General features: G+C 43.0%; 1 protein-coding gene and 1 long non-coding RNA gene across 3 annotated transcripts in view; one reads left to right on the top strand and one right to left on the bottom strand.

Moving 5' to 3' along the window:
• LOC126399621 (uncharacterized) overlaps nucleotides 1-13,287 on the bottom strand; it is an 85,980-nt gene extending 72,693 nt beyond the window's left edge. The window contains exon 1 of the long non-coding RNA XR_007570915.1: nucleotides 13,195-13,287. This is a non-coding gene — a long non-coding RNA (uncharacterized LOC126399621). The remainder of the gene's footprint in view (nucleotides 1-13,194) is intronic.
• tekt3 (tektin 3) lies at nucleotides 7,336-17,012 on the top strand. Of its 2 annotated transcripts, XM_050059704.1 has the most exons (9): nucleotides 7,336-7,427; nucleotides 7,527-7,645; nucleotides 10,954-11,545; nucleotides 12,207-12,290; nucleotides 13,210-13,280; nucleotides 13,413-13,556; nucleotides 14,254-14,476; nucleotides 16,274-16,428; nucleotides 16,613-17,012. In XM_050059704.1, exons 3-9 carry the CDS (start codon nucleotides 10,976-10,978, stop codon nucleotides 16,827-16,829), a joined length of 1,464 nt encoding a protein of 487 aa, XP_049915661.1. In that variant the 5' UTR covers nucleotides 7,336-7,427; nucleotides 7,527-7,645; nucleotides 10,954-10,975; the 3' UTR covers nucleotides 16,830-17,012. The 2 variants fall into 2 exon arrangements, with proteins under 2 accessions (XP_049915661.1, XP_049915660.1); XM_050059703.1 differs by lacking the exons at nucleotides 7,336-7,427; nucleotides 7,527-7,645 and adding an exon at nucleotides 9,428-9,561.
• The last annotated feature ends 4,103 nt before the right edge of the window (nucleotides 17,013-21,115 follow it).

The following is a 21,115-nucleotide window of genomic DNA, read 5'->3' as shown; positions in this document are numbered from 1 at the left end:
AATGACTTGACAAAAATCACAATTATAAATACTAGGTATGAAGTCATCGTCAGTGCAAGTGTGTGTCACCATTATATCAGACTGAATAAGCCAGCTTGAAAAGGTGCGTTTTCAGACGGGATTTGAAAGTGGAAAGGGAGTCAATATTGCCTGTGTCGTGGGGGAGAGAGTTTCAGAGGCGGAGGGGCAGAACGGCTGAAGGCTCTAGAACCCATGGTGGTCAAGCGGGCAGATGGTGATGTGAGCTGGAGTGCAGAAGAGGATCTAAGAGTACGGGAGGATGTGTAGATATGAAGGAGTTCAGACAGGTATCAAGGGGCTTGATTATGACGGGCCTTAAAGTAGTCTCTTACACAGACGTCAATGACGTCAGCACGCTAGCTGACTCTGTCGTCTGTGGACATTCCCATAGGAAAGTTGTAGCAGAACTAGCGCTGGCTCCCAGCAGCAGTGATGTGATTGGATCCAAATCCGTGTACTTCCGTACTTCCTCGACCAACGGCTGATTAGCTTTGCCTTACACCCGCCTACACCGGAACTGCTGTTCCCAGAATCCGAACAAACCCGACAAATATCCACACGTTTCTTCGGTGTAGCAGCCTGAGCCATGACTGACTACATTACGAATCTACATCACAGTACTACGCACCGGTAACCTGCTCTCTGTGTTTCTGGTACGTCTCTGTTACATGTAACACATGTGCCGTACCTATGGCAACGCTGTCAGGTGGTCTGGATGCCCTGGCCCATTTCTATTACAAAACAAAAGACGAATGTCCCCATACTCCCATTCCGAAGTAAGGGAGGCTGGTCACGCGAGACTAGCCTTAAAGGTGAGAAGCAGAATCTTGAAATCGATGTGATATCTAACAGGAAGCCAGTGAAGCTGCTGGAGAACAGATATGATCTATAGAGGGGGTTCTGGTTATGATACAGGCCAGAAATGGCAAGAAAAGTAATGTTGCAGAACATCATGATGTCACAGTGAAGCTGGCCTTTGACCTTTTGGATATAAAATGTCATCACTTCATCATTTTATTCTACTTGACATTTGTGTGAGATTTTGTTATATTTAGTGTATGAATTCTTGACTTATGGCCAAGAATTCATACACTAATTCCTGCACAAGTCAGACTTGTGCAGGAGTATGGGACACATGGACAGACAGATAGACAACCTGAAACAATAATGCCTCCGGCCACGGCTGTTGTTGGTGTGGAGGCATAAAAATATAGAATAGCACCGGCCTTATCCTTTCACTGAAATAAAAAAAATTAAAATGTATTTTCATTTATTTTAATTTTATTTATTTATATAATTTTTTTCCACAACATTTTTTAAAATTAATGTATTTATTTTGAATTTATTATTTACTGTTCTTTTATTTGATTTTTATTATGCTATCTGTCTACCTTTCCTTCTTTCTCTTTGAGTTGTTTGGAAAAATATTTACATAATTCATGGATACTTTTTTCAATGCAGAGACAATTTTCATTGTTCCTGTTCTGTTTACAAAAAAAGGAAATGGCACTCGTAACTCTCTATTGTCGTCATCCATCTATCCCTAAAACAGAAACATACACCACCACACATTTTTAGTGGTTTTATAACTGATGATTCAGAGGAACTACCTTTGTATGAGTCTATAAATTGTTTTGTTTTTTTTGTTTAATCCTACATAGCAGACATTTAATACTGACTATTTACTATTAGAGCCCTTTGCGAACTAGAGAGTGCTGCTTAACTGGCCAAAACAATCCAAATGTTGTTGTGGAAAATAAAGTTGCAGTGCGTTCCAGTAGAGGGGTCTTCCTTTTGTCTCTACAGTTTTTGCATATTTTGCTGAATTTTTGCTCCACCCCTGCAAGGAATAGCTCGGAAAAGTCAGATTTTATCAGCCCACGTGGTCAAGTTCTTTCAACACCATGCCTACTTGGAACCACTGGTGAAAAGGAAGGCCTCAGTGACAACCGGAGGACTCGCATAGGTAAATGGTTGCTGCATAATGAGTTGAAGTGGATCATGGCTCCAAGAGTTAACAGTCAGACCACACACCAGCTCTGTCTCAGACGACTGGTGACGACCTGTGATGAGCCCGGGAGGCTCCTGTGATTTTCCCATCTGGATGCGTTATTACCTCAGTGGGGGATCTCTAATACTGCCATCAGATTTAATGGTTGATCTCCTCCCCTGTGTTCCTCTCCAGGTGTGGCCGCCCTCCTCACAGACTGCTCCATCCACAATTCATGAAAGGAAACTGATGCCATTGCGATGGCCTGTATTCACGAGCAGAGAGGGAAAGAAAGCTGCCCGTCTGGTTTACTGAACTGTGCAGTTAGAAGAGCAACCACAGCACAGTGGGTATAATGATTTTAAAAAGAGGAAGCTGTGGTTGGAGCAGGAAGCCAGACTGAGCCGGAAGCGTGGCAGGTTGACACAGAAAGTGGATGGGTGGGGGGTTGAAGAAGTGAAAACACCAGGGGCCGGAGAGGGGACTGACGAGGACTTGTTTTCTGTGGGTGTGAATGTTTAGAGAACACGTCTGACCTCCACTTCTTGTCTATTCTCACCTGATAAGCTGAAGGTCAATGGTGAAAAGGTTGAAGGATGTGTCAAGGCCTTAGGGAAGAGTGTGTGTGTGTGTGTGTGTGTGTGTGTGTAGCAGTGTGCGTTGCTTTATATGGCAAGTAATGACAGACTTGTTGATGTGTTAGTCAAGGCACATGGACTGTATAAAATGATGGACATAACCACCGTGCGGTCGTCGGTTGGGCTGCTATTTTGAAGACTCAAGTTTGGCATTTTGTCCATTGCCATTTTGGATTTCTGGAGCCAGAAGCGACCATATTTGGACAAGAGGGTAGAGCTGACTCTAAACTAGCTACTAGCTTGGTTAGCATGGTACATATATAGTAATGGTTAACTGTGCTAATGCTAATGCTAATTTTCACTAACATAAAAAAGGCTAAAAATATAAAATGTACTTACTGGAAAAGTAGTACACCCAACTCCCTAGAGGGCCTTTTATGAGTTCAGCCAAATACTAGACTTTTTTAGGTGCAACACATCAAAATTAACTTTCATAAACTAAAAAACACACTAAGATAGCAACAGCTAAGGCTAAGGTGAAATGCCATTGTTCTGATGGCCTGAAATTCTGAAGCCCCATGAGTCTAAAGAACGTCCCTCTGGACTGAAAGCCTTGTCTCCAACAGCATGTTATCCAAAACACAAACGCCAATTTCTCCGAAAATACACACCCCCTGCAATTAGTTTCACTATCCCAGTGGCGCTTGAACCACTTAACCCCGGTGTTTTCCACCAACCCGTCCCTGCTTTTCTGGCAAGTTTTGTGCCACCAGACTTGAGTGTTTAAAACCAAGACATGATCTTTTCCTAACCATAACCAAGTGGTTTTTGTGCCACACATTCACCACAGCGTTGTTGATGAATGTAATGTATGTATGGTTTAAAGAAATGTACAATGTGAATTTCTTTTTGCCGATTGGGTTTCCTAACTGTAGTGAGTATGCATTTTTTGGAGAAACAGGACTTCTGAACAATGGGCATTTGTTTTCAGGATAACAAGTTGTCAGAGAAATGGGCTTTCGGTCCAATTGGACGTTCTTCTGGCTAACTGGGCTTCAGAATTTTAGGCCGTTGGAACAGTGGGCAGTCCCCATGGCTATGCCTACACTCTATAGCTCTGTTTCCACCGAGCAGTATGGTTTAGTTTTCTGTTTCCACTGTGAAAAGTTGTGGATGGCACCAATGGAATTGCTCCGTACCATCCCTATTTTTGGTCCCCCATCGTTGGGGTACCTAGCACACAGATCTGGTACTAAAAGGTGGAGCTGTGAACACTGCAGTCTGATTGGTCAATAGAGGATGGTCACTCTGCTCAGGGCTGAGTTGTGGCTGGTTTTGAGGCTCATGTAACCACTGTTCATACTGTGGAGAGTTTTATCAGTAAACTGTAACTATAAAATGAAAGGATGTTTTGCTGCCTCTCACAGCAGCTGGAGTCTGAGAAAAATAATTCACTAAGTCGACTGCTGGCGACTTTCAAGGTGAAACGTTTACTGGTGATGTTACTCTGCATGAGCTGACGGCGTGAATTCATCAACACACCTTAAATTTCACTGTGACAACTTTGACCATCACTTTAGTTTTTATATGACAGACACTTTTAGTAATGAGTGGATTTTCTAGGTTTGACCTAATTATGTAAACTGCATATACTCTATTCCTCACTTGGAGAAAAAAAAGCGCTGCGGAGTGTCGTTCCTGTGGGCTCCAGCAACACTAAACCCCTGAGCTTGCCTGAGAAGGACTAAACGCACAAACCTGCTATTTTTAAATATCCCATGGAGAGAGACTCTCACTGCAGCCTGTTTTATTTTGTTCTGAAAATGTCGGCGTGCAGCCTCGTTCTGTGGACGATAAACGAGGTGCAGACTGATAAAGGAGGAAATACAGTGAGTGCTGGACGGAGCAGTGAGTGACAACAACCCCGCCCCGCTTAAGAGTACTGTTTGTGGTGGAAACTCTAGGGTCTAGGTACCATGTCTGAAGGGTTACTGTTGGTTCCAAAGGTACCATACTGAAAGTGTTAGGTGGAAACAGGGCTAAAGTGACCACACCCTTAATTATGCATAACTTTAACACAGCTGAGTTGTATGAAAATTACCCTCCTTGTATAGTTGTCATGAATGGAGAAAAAAGCGATTAAGACCAAACCGTTCTTTGTACCAGGCTGTAAACACGTTCATTTCTGCTGTAATGTTGGGTATTTTAACATGGCAGTCTATGAGGATTGACTTGCTTTTGGAGCCATTGGAGAAACCGCAGTTTCTTGGCACTTTTGCTCCATTTTTCAGCCCTGGAGGATGGTGCTTGTTAGGTTCCCTTCTTCTGAATCAGTGAGAAAGTACAGGAATTCCTAGGTTGTCATGTTACAGTCTTTAATGTTACAGCTAACACACCAGATGTTTGTTTTGGGATGGGTTGCAGGACGCTGCCTGGTTGCTTCTGAGTGCAAACTGCTTGTGTTTATATTTGGCAGTCTCTGCAATGCCTGTAGCCTGACACTGAGAGGTTTACAGGTGTCACAAGGCTGAACTACTTGTTTTATGTTTGCAGTTATTGGCAATCGCCATATTTGGAGAGAGCACTGCTACCTGATTAAAAGTGATATGTGGTTTTGGCGACATAAATGTAAATGTCGGGGGTAGTTTGTGTCTTCCAGTGTTTATGTTGCAAAAGTAAGGATATGAACATAAAGGTATACAAATCTCAGAAAGAGAAAAGCCCAAAGTCTCTCATTTACTGATCGATGAAACCCAAGCCTCTACGTACTGTCACCTGAGAGCACTGTGCATCATTTATTTTGTCCACTCTGTCCAAATGTGAGCATTCACCGCACGTCTGAGAAACATCCAAGGGCCAGACACCTCGGCCAAACCGCATTACATAAATTACAGAAATCATGATACTTTTCCTTTCCTGCTTGGGTCACTTTTCATCCCCAAAGTACACAGTTTAACTGCTAAGTGGCTACAATACCACATACGGAAAGGGAATAATGTTTTAGATATGGGACGTTTCAGGCCAACATTTAATTAAGAACATCTAATTTATTGCTTTTTCTTTTTCCTATGGGTATTACAGCCTTCAGCTCAGTGTCACTGGGCTCTAACTGGAGTGGACAGCATGCTTGCTCCCTCAGACATTTCCACTATGCAGTAATTCACAACATACTCTCATGGGCCACAAGACAGGAGTGTATATATAGGCTCCTCTAACATTTCCCTCTCGTTCTGAGGCCAGTGGGGAGATCGACTGGGAAGCACTTTTTCCAGAGGACACTCGCAGCGCTATCCAGGGGGAGGAATTTCATACGAGGGCTGGCTTTTCATGCTTTTTGGGGGCGTATTTATAGCGACTGAGGTCAGGGCGGCAGAGGCATGTGTGGGGTGGCCTTCGTCAGCCTAGCCATGTTAAGTGATGCTGAGGCCGCAGGGGTGGAGCAATGCCATGTCGTTCCATTCTAAATCTAAACCACCACATTTATGACAATAGTAGCCTGAACCAGAGGTGCAAAACAGTGCGCAGAGCGGCGTCTTTGAAGTCCGGTCCTTTTAAATACTGGACACAGAGGAGGTTTCAGTTTAAGACACACAACCCTTCAAGCCAATCATGTAGCCATCATTAGTGAGCATGAGATCACATGGTATGCAGTAACAAGTGGAGCCAGACTGATATCAATTGACAGGATGCTCATATCGATCCAGTCTTGGCTTACTACAGATTAAAGGGATAGTTACGATCTTTTGAATTGGGGTTGGATGAGGCACATATCCTTAGTCACTGTATTACACACAGTAGATGTCCGTCAGTCAGCACGCTCCTAGTTTGGAGAACCAGGCACAGGTACCAATGCAGAGGCAAAGCAATGTACAGATGGCAATTTTTAATGGGTACAACTTCAGTCAAAAATCAAGTCTCAATTAGTGAGTAAAAGGATTTAAAGGCCTGTCCCATATGGAGGCCTGTTCCTAATATAAGCCTGTGGAGTTCAGTGATTTAAGCAAATAACAGCTCTAACTACTAACTGAAGTTTTACGGTAAGCAATGGGAGTAGCAGCAAAACGTATTCTAGCCACTTAAAAAAAGTCAACCAAAAATTCAAATCAGTTTAAGCTGCACTATATTGAGAATATTTTCACTGCTTCATCTTGCTGCTGACAAAATTTCCCAATGGGGACGCCGTTAACAGCTTCAGTTACCCATCTATGCTCTCTTCAAAGCCACCAGACTCCACTGGCAAAAACAGTAACTTGAGCTTGCTGAACACAGGAGTTGTTGTTCTACTGCTGCCTCGATCAGTTAGTTTGCTTGCATCATTGTGTGACTTTGGCGAATTCGAATTGACTTTAAAAGCCAAAGTCACACAATAACACAAACAAACTAACTGATCGAGGAAGTGGTGGACCAGCAGCTCCTGTGTTTGGCGAGGTAAAATTATTGTTTTTGTCAATGGAGTCTGGTGGGTTTCAAGAGAGCATAAGCTATTAATGGCTTAAACAGTATCATCCCTTGTGTATTATCAACATGATATAACTATTTCATTTTTAAATATCACGGTTATCATCAATACCAGTTTATCGTGACACCCCTGCTATAGATAAAATGATATTGGTTAAAATGTCAGCAGGAAATTGCTTAAAGAATCTAATATGTGTTGACAAAAAACAAAAGCACTAATATGTGTTTATTTTGTTTGGTCATAATTCTGTGATACAGACAGAGCAGCTGAGTAACTCCTGCCTACAGCTCTGCCTGTCGCTGTGGTGGAAACCAGGCTATCATCTGTCCAGCCTTACCCCTTCAGAACAGATTAGTGTAAATGATCCTCACTTCCACTGGTAGGTAACACAACACAGATTATTATTCTGTGCTACAGGGGTTTGTGTGGTCTCTTCCTGTGGCATGAATCATTTAACAGATGACTGTAATCCATACAGACAGCTCGCTTCTCAGGGTGACGGTGAGCTATCTGATGCTGCCTGGCGACCAACTGAACTCCTCTGCTTTGAAGACAAAGCTCAGATTGCTCACCTTCAAAGGAGAAAGATGACGGGAGGTGACTAAAATGTTATTTTATAATGTCAGAAAGAGAATGTGCTTGCTATTGTTTGATATTTGAAGGAATATCCTCCTGAGACCTGAACTTTTGTTTGGTATGCATTTTTAATTTCTCCTAGCTATTTGGGATCAGTGGGACCCCATAGTATATAAAACTAAACACTGTCAACGATAACAAAGTCCCAATGTCTTTAAAGACAATAATAAAATTCCAGTGTCCTCAAATGAGTACTTCTTAATTAACAGTGTCTTGACTTGTCACTGTTGCTAAAATTGATCCAATGTGTTGCCATATCAAACTACAAACATTATTACTCATAAATAAACAAGTTTCAACCATTACGTCATCAGGTTTTGTCCACTTTTGTGTCGGTGTAGTGTATTGTGCTCCTACTGCCACTAGATGGCACAAAAAGTGTCCAAGAACGAGGACAACAGGTCTAAGTTAAGTAGAATGAAGTATAAGGTCAAGTAAACCCAAAACATGATGTCCTCATATGAGGACACAGAGTTGAAAATAAAATCCGTTGTGTTTTTGTTACCTTAGAATGAGTTGTATAGATCTACATAGACAGCAGATTCTTGTCCAAAGAGTTCTCCATGTGGTACCGCCATGTTTCTACAGTAGCCCAAAATGGACAAACCAAACACTGGCTCTAGATATGATCATTTGCGCTTTTGTATCGGCCACTGCAACTCATGGCCACTCCGCCACAAGCTGAACGCTGTTGTAAAAACCCTGATTTTTAAGTGAAACTGCTTTAATCAGTGTTTTTTACCGGTTTAAATCACAGAGCTCATTTGTTTTCAAGAGGAAGAGACCTCTGTGGAAAACTCGGCTCCTTGTATAAACCAACTGAGCGTCTGGATCTTGAGTTATCAGAGAAGAAAGGTGAGCACACATTAGCAGGTGCTAGGCCAGCAGCTTGTCTTCAATGAGCCAAACAACATTGGAAAAACACTGATTTGTAACGTAAAACTGTTAAATTCAGTGTTTTTACTGGTTCTAATAACCTGGTCTGTTTGTTTTGGAGAGGAAGAGACCTCTGTGTATAATTCGGCTCCTGGTAAAAACCTCCTGAACAAGAAACACTAAAGGAATCCTAACCGGGAGTTCATACTTGGCACATGCTAGAAGTTTCAGCTGGTTACAGTCCGCCCTCGTCACTATGAGATGCCACTAAATCCTACACACTGTTCCTTTAATTAAAGATAAAGAACAACAACAAATTCACAGCAGGGGGGCTATAATACCAAGGATTTATTATGTGTGCTTAAACAGATGTGTCCCATAAAAATAGAATGATAGTACAATGGACATTCCCATGTAAATCAACATAGCAGGATGGTCTGAACAGTGGCCATTTTTATGTGTAACTACAGTAACTACTGTATCCATTGTAGTGGGCTACCTTCCGCATAAACTTCTATAGAAACAAACAAACTTGCGGCAAGTCTCAAACTCACTGAGGTGAAGTTATATGATGTGTCCATCTGAGGGAAAGGCGCAGAGTTGGCTTATTTGGAGTTGCAGCCACTAAGCACTCCCAATAAGAAAAGAAAAATTACAAACATACAAATCTTTGCTTCACCCTGGTGACATTTTTCTTTCAGTTTATTTACACCATACAAAGTAAAAGCCACCTGCTCACCATGAATCTGAGAATCCCAGGCAGAGTGTTTCAGTAACCTATGGCAACTGCCTCTGTGACAACAGAAATCTTGGACAGGCCAGCTCCTGCAGCCCAGGACTGTGCACCACCATTGGCTGGCTGAATGAATGACTCGCAAACTTGTCTATCTATTATGCATGACAGTTTACCTTTAGTGCGTTCTTGAGCTCATTTCCAGGTAAGCAGAGCTGAGAGGGAGTCTGCCTGCGCTGGGACTCAGAGTATCCCTTTGTTCATCTGGGTAAGACATTTATCTTTGAAGCTTTTGTCATTTTATTTTTGTTTCTTTTATTAACTGATAATACAACAGAATTCATTAACCTATGCATTTAGAGTTTTTATACTGTATTTGATGTCTGATCCATTTATTTAAATGTCTCCGATCTATAACAGATGAATAATAAATCTGCATTTAAAGAGGCAGTGTGTGAGGACTTAGTGGTGTCTAGCGGTGGTGATTGCAGATTGTAACCAGCTGAAACTTCTCTCAGTTAGAATTCCTTCAGTGTTCACTGTTCAGGGGGGTTTTACAGGAAGCCGAATTATCCGCAGAGGTTTCTTCCTCTCCCAAACAAATGGACCTAGTAATTAAAACTGGTAAAAACACTGAATAAAGCGGTCTTATGTTACAAATCAGTGTTTTTCAGATGCTTTTCTGCTGCTGGCCCAGAACCTGCTAATCTGTGCTCACCTTTTTTCTCTGATAACTTAAGATCAAAATGTTGAGGAGGTTTTAACTGGGAGCCGAATTATCTGCAATGGTCTCTTCCTCTCCAAAACAAACAGACCCAGCAATTGAAGATGGTAAAAACACAGAATAAAGCGGTTTCAGGTTACAAATTTGTGTTTTTCCAATGATGTTCGGCTCCCTGCAGACAGGCCGTTTGCCCAGCATGTGCTAATGTGTGCTCACCTTTTTTCTCTGATAACTTAAGATCCAGGGGCTGGTTGAACAAAACACCTTAGGTACTTAAGTGCAAGACCAAGATAATGAGAAAAACGTAAATCATTAAGTAAACATTTTAAGGAAAGATTTAAGGGTGTTTTGTACGACTGATTTTATCTCAAGGAAACCTTAATTAGGACTTTAAGGGAAATCTTAACGTAAGGTGCTTTGTGCAACCGGCCCCAGACCTTCAAGAGGTTGCAACAGTTAGCCGAATTATCTGCAGAGGTCTCTTCCTCTCTGACACAAACAAACTCAATAATTAAAATATAGCGGTTCCACGTTATGCTGCTTGTTGCGGAGAGGCTGCTAACTACAGTGGCTGATGCTCAATTGCGAAATAACGCCAACGTCACTATCTAGAGCCAGTGTTTGGTTTTTCTGCTTTGGGCTACTGTAGAAACATGGCGGTGCAGCATGGTGATCTCTGTAGACAAGGCCCCGCTCCCTATGTAGATATAAACTGCTCATTCTAAGGTAATGAAAACATGATTCTTATTTTCAGGTGATTATACACTGGAGAAGAAAAACAAGAAAAAAGCATTTATTATATTGTACTCCGTTTCTGCTAATATATCACCCTAAATACTACACACTGAATCTTTAAATGACAATTCAAAAGCCTGCAAATTGAAGCTGATCTGTAAATTCCTGTTGTGAAAAGCTACTTTATGCACTTGACTTCAGGGGCACCCGAGGGGAGTCAGAAATGGAGCTGATTGGATCCACTCTAACAGCCACATATGCTCGGCCAAAAACCAGCCACTTCCTCCCTGCCATCTCCACCATGGCATCCAGCTATCGCAACACCCAGCCCGCCCTGGCCATGAATCCCAGTGCCAACCTGTGGAGGACCAACAGCTATTACAAGAACAGCAGCTCTATCCCAACTCCCTCTTCCATGCAGCGAGAGAATTCAGATCTGGTTCGAGCCAAGACCATGTTCTACCCCTCCAACAGGACGGCGCTGTCCACCCGCTACACTCCCGACGATTGGTACAAGTCCAACATAAGCAACTACAGGGAGTCCGAGTCGTCTCGGAAGAGCGCCGAGAGGCTGAGAAAAGACACCATCAGGCTGATGCAGGAGAAGGAGCAGCTGACCAGACGGACCCAGGAGAATACCAGCAAGAATATTGGCGAGCGGCTCAGTGATGTCATCTTCTGGAGGTCTGAGCTGAGCCATGAGATTGACAACATGGTGACAGAGATAGCAGCACTCACTGAGGTTAAGAGGAGGCTGGAGAGAGCCTTGGCAGAGACTGAGGGGCCTCTACAGGTGAGGGTGGAAGGAATAAATGAATGTGTGTTACCTTGAACTGTTGCTCTGGTAAGTCATATCAGAATTTTTGCGTTGTTATTGGAACATTTTACACCTCTAAGAGGACAATCTGTACTGCCTTGAAATCTTAACACTGGGTCAGGCCTTTGTTAAGTGCACTCTCATTAACATTCATGCATATCATGTCTCAGGGTGTGTCACAGTATCTGTGGCAAAACAGTTTTGACTAACGTTCCTTGTTTAGTTGTAGCAACAGCATCAGTGTCTGGTCCTTCACGACACTTTAAAATGCAGCAGTGCTTTAAATTTGCAGGATCAAACTCTTAATTAGGTCACCTCAGTGCCCTGGTACAGAAAGCTACTGGTCATTTGTCTCAGCCAGAGTGAGTCAACTCGATCTGGCTGGAGATCTTATGACACAGACACCTCGCTAGGCTAAGATCATGTGGCGTTCTTAGAGACTTCTCCCAGTAGCTGAAACTGGAGAATGCAGCTGATACGCTGCACTATACATGCATACAGGGACATATAATGTGCTTATATAACATACCTGATCACCTATTCAAATGTCACCATGAAGAAATTGCTGCATATTGAATGACTGTTAATTGTACTCAATCATCTCAGCTTGTTTTAGTCACGATCACTTTGTCAATAGGTGTCTCAAGAGTGTTTGTACCACAGAGAGAAGCGGATGTCCATCGATCTGGTTCATGATGACGTAGAGAAAGACCTCATAAAGGTAACACCTACTAAACTGAGAATTCCAATATGTTATTTCCATGACCTAGGTAAGCTCAATCAACATTCGTGGACATGACCTACTCTCTCTCAAAGCCAGAAACCAAAGAGGGAAGTCTCAAACTTGTGACGTCTTCATGTATAAAGTCTGGAGCTGCTCCACTGACAATGAGTGCATTTACATGGACATGAACATGACAACAGAACACGATCATATTTGGGATATGGTGTTTACATGAGCACAGAGAAATCAGGTTATTCATATTCCCTTTGAACATGAAAAATACTAGTGGCCTGGTAACTGATTACTGCTGTCCATTTGCACAAGCACCTGTCATGTTTACAAAAACAAACCGGCAATGGGAGATGGGAGCGACAGGAAATATCAAACCACTTTACAACTTAACTGCTAATTCCTTCTCTGCTCTGATGCTCTGAGTGCATCGACTGTCTCTCTTTCTTGCACACACTATGTAGCTACTCACCTAATGTTAATACTGAAAGGAGCTAGTCTACTTAAACGGGTGTCAGCCGGGCGCCCAGTAGCTCAGCACGCAACCGATGTGCAAAGGCATTGTCCTTGTTGCAGCAACCCTGGGTTCATTTCCAGCCTGCAGCCCTTTGCTGTATGTCATGACCACTGCTCTAGAACATCTTTCACCATTCATTGTTTATAGAGTAGCTCTTGACTTTATGCTCTATGACATCAGGAATTTGAGTTTTATCACTCTAGTTTGGAGATTTGGGAGAGCTGTTTGTCGACTAATATTGTCAGACTGTCTTAGACCACAGGAATAACGTATACATTTTCAAAACAGGTGTAGTTCCCCTTTAGAGCAGGAGTGTGAGCCTGTGTGACGTCTGACAGCAACCTTGAAAAAGAAATAAGCATATTTTTTCTTTACCTGCATTGCAACAAGGAAGTGGAAGTCATCAAGTCATGTCAGGAAAGGATGAGACGACATCTGGACAGAGCCATCGCTCAGCTGGCGTGAGTCTGAAAAATCAATTTATGAAACATTACTAAATGCAGGACTCTAATTGATGATCATTTCACTCTGTGCAGTCTGACAGGCGTTTGATCTATCATTTTGTTCCTGCACTGCTCTGTGGGGTACCTCAGGTCAAACCGAGCGGCCCAGCATGAGTTGGAAAGAGACATGAGTGACAAAGTGACGGCTCAGAGGATAGATGACAGGTGTCACCATCTGAGGAACACATCAGACGGCATCGGCTACTACAGAGGGATTGAGAGACTAGACCCCTCGTGAGTGCAGTTTTATGTGATCAAATATTAACTGCTACGTTACATCATGTCAAACAGCTGCTAGCAATTTCTCATGTTTGTTTAAAGCAGCTTGGAATACCGAACAGGGCTGTTCTGTTGAATTGTCAATCACAGGAAAGCCTTTGACAGTCTTTGAAAGTCAAACTGGCTGCTGCCCTGCTTTGTTCTCAAACTGGATTTAAACATAACGAGTCTACGCCGATGAGGGTGTAGGCCTACTTAAGAAAAAATGCACTTCAAAAAACATGGCTGCATACATTAAAACACCGACCGGTTTCGACCCTAAGGTCTTCATCAGGGTGCAAAATGGTGGACAGGAGTCAAGCAAACGTTTTATAAACTTGGTAGAGGGTGTCATTCAATCGTGAATGATAAGTGAATACAGGTGAGTGACAGCAATGGATCAGAGGCCATTTTGAAGATGACATGCCTCCATAAGTGTTCAGAAAAAAACATCCTGCACAAAGATGAGAAATTACTAAACAAACATCAAAATATCCACAAGTTTTTGAGATGTTTTAATCAGGACCAAAGTGGGACACCAACCGACAGACCGATATTGCCCTCCCTATAGCTATGCTGCCAACATTTCGCCCAATTCTTCTCCATATATAGCATGTTAAAAGGCAGGGAAAATACTGACTTCAAAAAACCTGTCCTCCTTTTTCCCTGTCAGACTCTCCCTGCCGGACACGTGGTCTAAGTTCACGGACGACAACATCCTGCACTCCCAGAGCGAACGAGCTGCCTCCCACAAGCTGAGGGACGAAATAGAGATCCTGCTCAACACCACGTCCAGCGAAATGTGGAACCAGTTCAACAACGCCAACGTAGCCTTCACCAACCGCATATCAGAAACCGCTGATGCTAAGAACAGCCTGCAGACACACCTGGCTAAGGTCATTACCTTTTCTACGTTGTCTCATTTCATCAAAGACAATATAGTCTTGTTTTGTTCACCAGGCGTAAGTTGTTTGGTTGTGTGTGTGTGTGCATGTGTATCTCACCGTCCACAGCTAATCTCGCAAACTACTGGACCAATCAGCCTAATATTTTGCATGTTAAAGGACCTCTTGTGGTTACTGTGATTTATAGTTGTTGAAACACCTGTTTTTTTGGCCGTTTCATATCGTCATTGACCACTGACTCCTCACTCCTCTTAACCTGGGCCACAAGTGACCGACAAAAGTTACCTTACCTAGTCTGTTGCAGGCCACATTTTGGCCTTTCGTCATGGCTTAAAATAGAAAAGTTTGGTCTCATTTTAAACTAGAACATCTGCAGTTTAATGCCATACAGGATATGTTATGATCCACTAAAGTTAGGCAAATTACCTGATGAATTAGTCCCTGTTTTTGTTATCTTCGCCACCACCTTGACTAGGATGGAATCATTTACTGATTCTCTGTAACTGCTTATCCTGTTAGAGGTCGCAGGAGGGCTGGAGCCTATCCAAGCTGACATTGGGTGTCAGGGTGTACACCCTGGACAGATCACCAGACTATCACAGGGCTGACACATAGAGACAGACAACCATTCACACTCACATTCACACCTACGGACAATTTAGAGTCACCAATTAACCTGCATGTTTTTGGACTGTGGGAGGAAGCTGGAGTACCTGGAGAAAACCCACACTGACACAGGGAGAACATGCAAACCCTGCACAGAAGGGCTCCCCACCACGGGTTCGAACCAGGAAACCTCTTGCTGTGGGTCAGGATGGATTGAAAAATTAATTTATGAACCATTACTAAATGCTAGTAATAAGGGAGCCAGGATGGACAATTCCACCGGGCACAGTTGTGTCAGGTACATTGTCTAGAGTGGCCAGATCTGCACTTTTCCAGTAATGTATGTGTAAGAAAAACTTCTATCTTGGTGACACGATGAATCATGATCATGATGAATTTTTTTTTTTTTTTTAGAGTTCTGCCTTCATCCGATGTTTTACTGCTTAAAGATTAAAAATAAAACAGCCTGGATTATGAAAAAGTGGCTCTAAAGAGTCAATCACATCACATGGCTCTACGTTAAGAAAAAATCCATTCACTCTCCTCCATTAGTGGGTAACTGAATTTGCTACTTATTAGGAAGAGATCATGTGTTGTCTCTAAACAGTACCTGCGCTATAAAATTGTGCCCAGAATGTGGAATGTAAGATAAAATAACTCTTTATTGTCTGTGACATGGATCGTAGTGGATTATGTGCATGTTTACTGTAAAACATTCCTGAGAGGAATGGTAATAAATGTCCCTTTCACTGAGCCATATTCTACCCTGGATCCCATTGTCCCGGGGTTAATTGCTGGGGGTTACACTTTGAATCTACATCAGCTGTTGGATGGGTTTGAACACTGACAGCAGCTGTGATGTGAGGCAAACAGTCCATAATAAACCTCAGTCACTGTCGGCTGAGAGGAGTAGTGATTCACTGGAATTAAATTACATCAAATGGGTTTGGACAGAGCAGGCCACTGTGTAGCACCGTGCTCAGCTGATTCAAAGCTTGCACTGTTTACTTGTTCTCTGCATCAATCACTGAGATTCTCATCTTTTTCCCACTCTTGTCAATAGTTCCTCTTCCACCCTAATTAACACCCTCTACACCAGCTGACCCACTATCTTCATGAATGAGACGCTCAGCTGTTGCTCCCGTGTACAAATTGTTTTTCATGTCTCGTCTCATCACCCAGACTCTGCAGGAGATCTTCCAGACGGAGATGCTGATTGAATCTCTGAAGAAGGCCATCAGAGACAAGGAGTGCCCGCTGAAAGTGGCCCAAACCAGGCTGGAGGAGAGGACCCGCAGGCCCAACGTAGAGCTCTGCAGGGACAACCCTCACCACAGGTACTATACCTCTGGCATGGCATGCAAATCAGGATGTTGCGATGTTGCAATCTCAACAATTACCACAAAACTACAACACTATTGTATCAACAAATTATTTCACAGTCTGTAGCTCCAAATGTTACTCAGTTATGTTTCTGAAAAGGTTGCCATCACTTTTTTCTCCTCCTCTTTCCTTGTCTAGACTTGTGAGTGAGGTGAGAGAGATCGAGGACACCATTCAGAGGCTCCGGGAGAGGCTAATGGAGGCTGAGAACACCCTGCAGACTCTCGTCAAGACCAAAGTGACCCTAGAGCATGACTTGTCCATCAAGGCCAACTCACTCTTCCTGGACCAGGAGAAGTGCATGAGCATGCGCAAGAGCTTTCCCAGCATGCCCCGTCTGGTGGGCTACACCTAAGTCTTAGAAGAGAAAGCCCTTGGGGGACCAGTACAATTAACTATGACTGTTTTAATGGTTTTAGAGTGGTTTGAGGGTGGTGTGGGTGATCTGAACTAAAACAAAATGACTTAACTTTAAAGGCACTGATGTCAAAATATGATAATAGAAATGGATTATCTTAATTTTGAGTACCTGTAATGTATTCACAAGTTGTATAAAAAGAAAAAAAAACATAAAATCTTGTTATTTCCTTGAAAATTCAACTGCCATGACGATCAATCAGGCACTGCTAAATGTCTCCGAATGCTTTAATTTTGCCTCTAACAACAGATATGTTACAAGGTACATTTACTGCATATACTACGAACTGTTATTCTTGAAAAATGCTGGAAACTAATAACTACATATCACCTAGACACCTACTGTAAATCTCTTACAGGACAGTTCACCCCAAAATCAAATGAATGAATCCTACCTGTAGTACTATTCATCAGTCTAGATTGTTTTGGGTGTGAGTTGCCGAGTGTTGGAGATATCGGACAAAGAGCTGTCTGCATTCTTTTGATTATAATGGAACTAGATGGTACTCGGCTTGTGGTGCCAAAAGAATTAATTTGAAAAACTCAACAGCAATGTCTCTTTCCAGAAGTCATGACCGAGTCACTCAAGATAATCCACAGACCTTGTGAGCAGTTTCATGTAGGAAATATTTTCGTTCTACCAAACTACACCTGCCAATGGTGTCACTGTGCATCAGGAAGCATGCATCTACTGCTAGCTCACCTAGCACCACTGAGCTAGCTAATGTTACAGCTCAGCCAAGGAGGACGCCATTAGTCTTGACATCTTGCGCTGTCACAAACATGAGCCTCTCATTCGTGAGTAGATGCACGCTTCCTTCTACATAATGATACGGTTGGTGGGTGTAGTCTGGTATAAAGTAGGGATGTCAGTTTCTGCTCATTTTGTTTTAGATAGCCCAATCAACATTAGTAGGTAGCTACCCCGTTGATTTTTACGAAAAAAATAAAGGGCAATGCGAAATACAAAATACAAGAGGCCTTTCCTTTAAGTCTTAGAGACACATTTCTAAGCACTATCCATTTAGAGGTGGATAGATCTTGCTTTTTATTTTGTGGTCTGTTGGCCGCATTAACAAGCAGAAACATAGTGCCCACTGCCCACCCTCCGGTCTCCACTGGTTGGCTAGCTATGGCTACTCTGCACTACACACCACCCACGTTGCGTGGGAGTTAGCTAGCGACTAGCCATGTTTCCGCAGCAATGCTGTGCGATGGCAAATTTGCGAAACCTAGGATTGCGAAGGAATGAACCGCCTCACTCTACCTATGACTGGCTAGTACTCATTGCCTTCATTGGAAGGATTGGTTGGCTCTTGGTTGGCCAGAGGAGTGGGATTGGCTGGGCTAGTGTAAGAACACGAGGCTAAGCCAATCAGAGGCAGAGTAAGGCAAGCCATTCCTTCGCCATCCCAGGTTTTGCAGATTCTCATCCTGGTGATACTGCTAAGAGTGCTAACCAAGTTAACAGTGCTAATATAGTTAACAATGCTAAGGGGGTTTGGAACACTTGAGCCGCTTACTCACCGGAGCGACCTGGGGGGAGATCAACGAGTGGGCACAATGTTTCCACAGCAACAATGTTGAGTCGGGACGGCATTAGCTCCCACCGGACCCCGGTGGTGCGCGGTGCAGTTAACTGGATAGCAGCAAATTAACCTATAGACCAACATGTGTAACCAGTCAAAAATATCCTCAGCAGTTAACCAATTTACGTTTAACTGTTGACATCCCTGGTAGAAAGAAACTAGTTCTTACATAAAACTGCTTACAACAAAGTCCTTAAATCATTCCGAGTAAGCAGGTCATGATTTCTGGAAAGAGACATTGCTGTTGAGTTTTTCGAATGTATTTTTTTGGCGCTTTGAGCACCACAAGCTGAGTGCCATCTAGTTCCATTGTATTGGAGAGAAAGCAGACATCTCTATGGTATGGTATGTATTTTTGATTCTGTGGTGAACTGTCCCTTTAATGTCAAACAACAGGTACCTCAACAGCCAAAAGGGAGCACTGCCATGACTATGAAACAACAATCACTCAGCAGCATTCACAGAAATTACGTATATCACAAAATTTCACTCCATTTCCAAACTTAAAGCTCTTGCTTTATAACATAACACTATGAACAGCAGTCATATGGTGCGGTGTGACTATTCATCCAAACCACAGGTCTGTTTATACACCAGGTTGGCGACAGGTTATGGTCCAGTGGAGCACAAACAGCAGTCCAGGTAGCACATGTGACCGTAATCTCCAAACAAACAGCCTAGATTAGCTTGCTGAACACCGGTTGTCTCGAGACCAAGACAAACACACAGCTCTCTGACAGCTCACTCAAACCTGTCAACGTACACTGACCTGACTGTCACCTTCAGGGAACGGTGACACGGGGGAGACTGTGATTTGAATCCGAGCAAGCCAGATAAGTGTGGTGTAAAAAGAAATATGGATTGTGATGGACTTTAGTGTTTTTACCATCTTCCTTTAACGACCCATTACTCATCACCTCACCCACAGGAGGAGCTGTGCAAACAACTTCTGAGATATGTATGAAACCCCACACCCATCTTACAGGACTTGAGCTCCATACCACTCACTTCTCATTGGCTTCTTTCCTTCACCTTTCGCCTACACCCCTCCGTTCATGCTCCAGTACAGTGAGGATCTGCATCTTGACCCTGCACATTTAAAAATGCAGAGTTTAATTTAATTTTGTTTATGCAGTCAACACTTTTCAGAGCCTGAACTCACTCTGAACAAACATAAACACTACAACACTTAAGCCTCGTTTCCACGGAACAGTACGGTTTGGTTCACATTTTTTCCCATTTCCGCTATAAAAAGTTGTGGATGGTACCAATGGAACCGTTCCGTACTGTCCCCATTTCTGGTCCCCCCTCTGTTGGGGTACCTAGCACACAGATCTGGTACTAAAAGGTGGAGCTGTGAACACTGCAGTCTGATTGGTCAATAGAGGACGGTCACTCTGCTCAGGGCTGAGTTGTGGCTGGTTTTGAGGCTCATGTAACCACTGTTCATACTGTGGAGAGTTTTATTAGTAAACTGTAACTATAAAATGAAAGGATGTTTTTTGGATCCGGATTATGTGAACCACATATATTCTAATCCTCACTTGAAGAAAAAAAAAGGGTCGTGGAGCGTAGTTTCTGTGGGCTCCAGCAACACTAAACCCCTGAGCTTGCCTGAGAAGGACTAAATGCACAAACACACTATTTTTAAATATCCCATGGAGAGAGACTCTCATTGCAGCCTCGTTCTGTGGACGATAAACGAGGTGCAGGCTGATAAAGGAGGAAATACAGTGAGTGCCGGACGGAGCAGTGAGTGACAACAACCCCGCCCATATTGAAGAGTACTGTTTGTGGTGGAAACACTAGGGTCTAGGTACCATGTCTGAAGGGTTACTGTTGGTTCCAAAGGTACCATACTGAAAGTGTATGGTGGAAACGGGGCTTTATAGGACTTGAGCTCAATACTACTCATTTCTCATTGGCTTCTTTCCTTCACCCTCTGCCTTGACCCCTCCGTTCCCTGGTGTCTTCATGCTTAAGTACAGGGAGTTTAATTTAATTTTGTTTATTCAATCAACAGCTTTCAGAGCCTGAACTGACCTTGAACAAACATAAACACCACAGCGCTTCTTGACCCAACCCTTCTACTACTACTGCACTTCCGGTGTAGCCTTTGGTTTCACTCAGGAATGTGCTCAAATCTGAATTGCTGTTTGAGTTTAACGTCCTCTGCACTGTGGTGACCACGTCTACAATCGTTAAATTGATCACCACTATCAGATCGAAGGAGAGATCCCGTCACAAAGCACAAGAGGGAAGAGACACAAAATATGTCTCAGTTTGAGTGTCTGCAAACAAAGTGAATGAAGGTTGGAGGCAGACGCCGACTGGACCGGCATAGTAATCAGAGATAAGAGATGCAACCTGGCATCAGAGCTTTATCTCATGAAATCTGGTAAATCCTTTCAGTGGCTTCAAGTAAAAGCATGACAACATCTCTGGTGTAAACAGAGTCGTTTCATAATACAGATTCCTACAGGGAGGGAGGGAGCGACCATAAAGATAAACCACTCAATGCATGTGTGTGTAACTTGCACTTTGATTTAGGTGTAATGTTTTACAGCTGTATTGTAAGTCACGGTCACAGTGAGCGCTCTCTGCTGTGCAAACAGCACTGTGTTTGACTTAAACC

This window comes from Epinephelus moara, chromosome 13 (genome assembly GCF_006386435.1).
Source record: "Epinephelus moara isolate mb chromosome 13, YSFRI_EMoa_1.0, whole genome shotgun sequence".
In the NCBI taxonomy this organism is placed as follows: domain Eukaryota; kingdom Metazoa; phylum Chordata; class Actinopteri; order Perciformes; family Serranidae; genus Epinephelus; species Epinephelus moara.
The sequence above is the reverse complement of the archived record's forward strand: the minus strand, read 5'-3'. Positions and strand labels throughout refer to the sequence as shown.

Bases quoted from the DNA above. Each gene is read 5' to 3' on its own strand.
- tekt3 (XM_050059704.1), top strand. From the start codon at position 10,976: ATGGAGCTGATTGGATCCACTCTAACAGCCACATATGCTCGGCCAAAA. The intron at 13,281-13,412 runs GTGAGTCTGAAA...GGGGTACCTCAG, and splicing joins AGAGCCATCGCTCAGCTGGC to GTCAAACCGAGCGGCCCAGC. The intron at 14,477-16,273 runs GTCATTACCTTT...CTCATCACCCAG, and splicing joins TGCAGACACACCTGGCTAAG to ACTCTGCAGGAGATCTTCCA.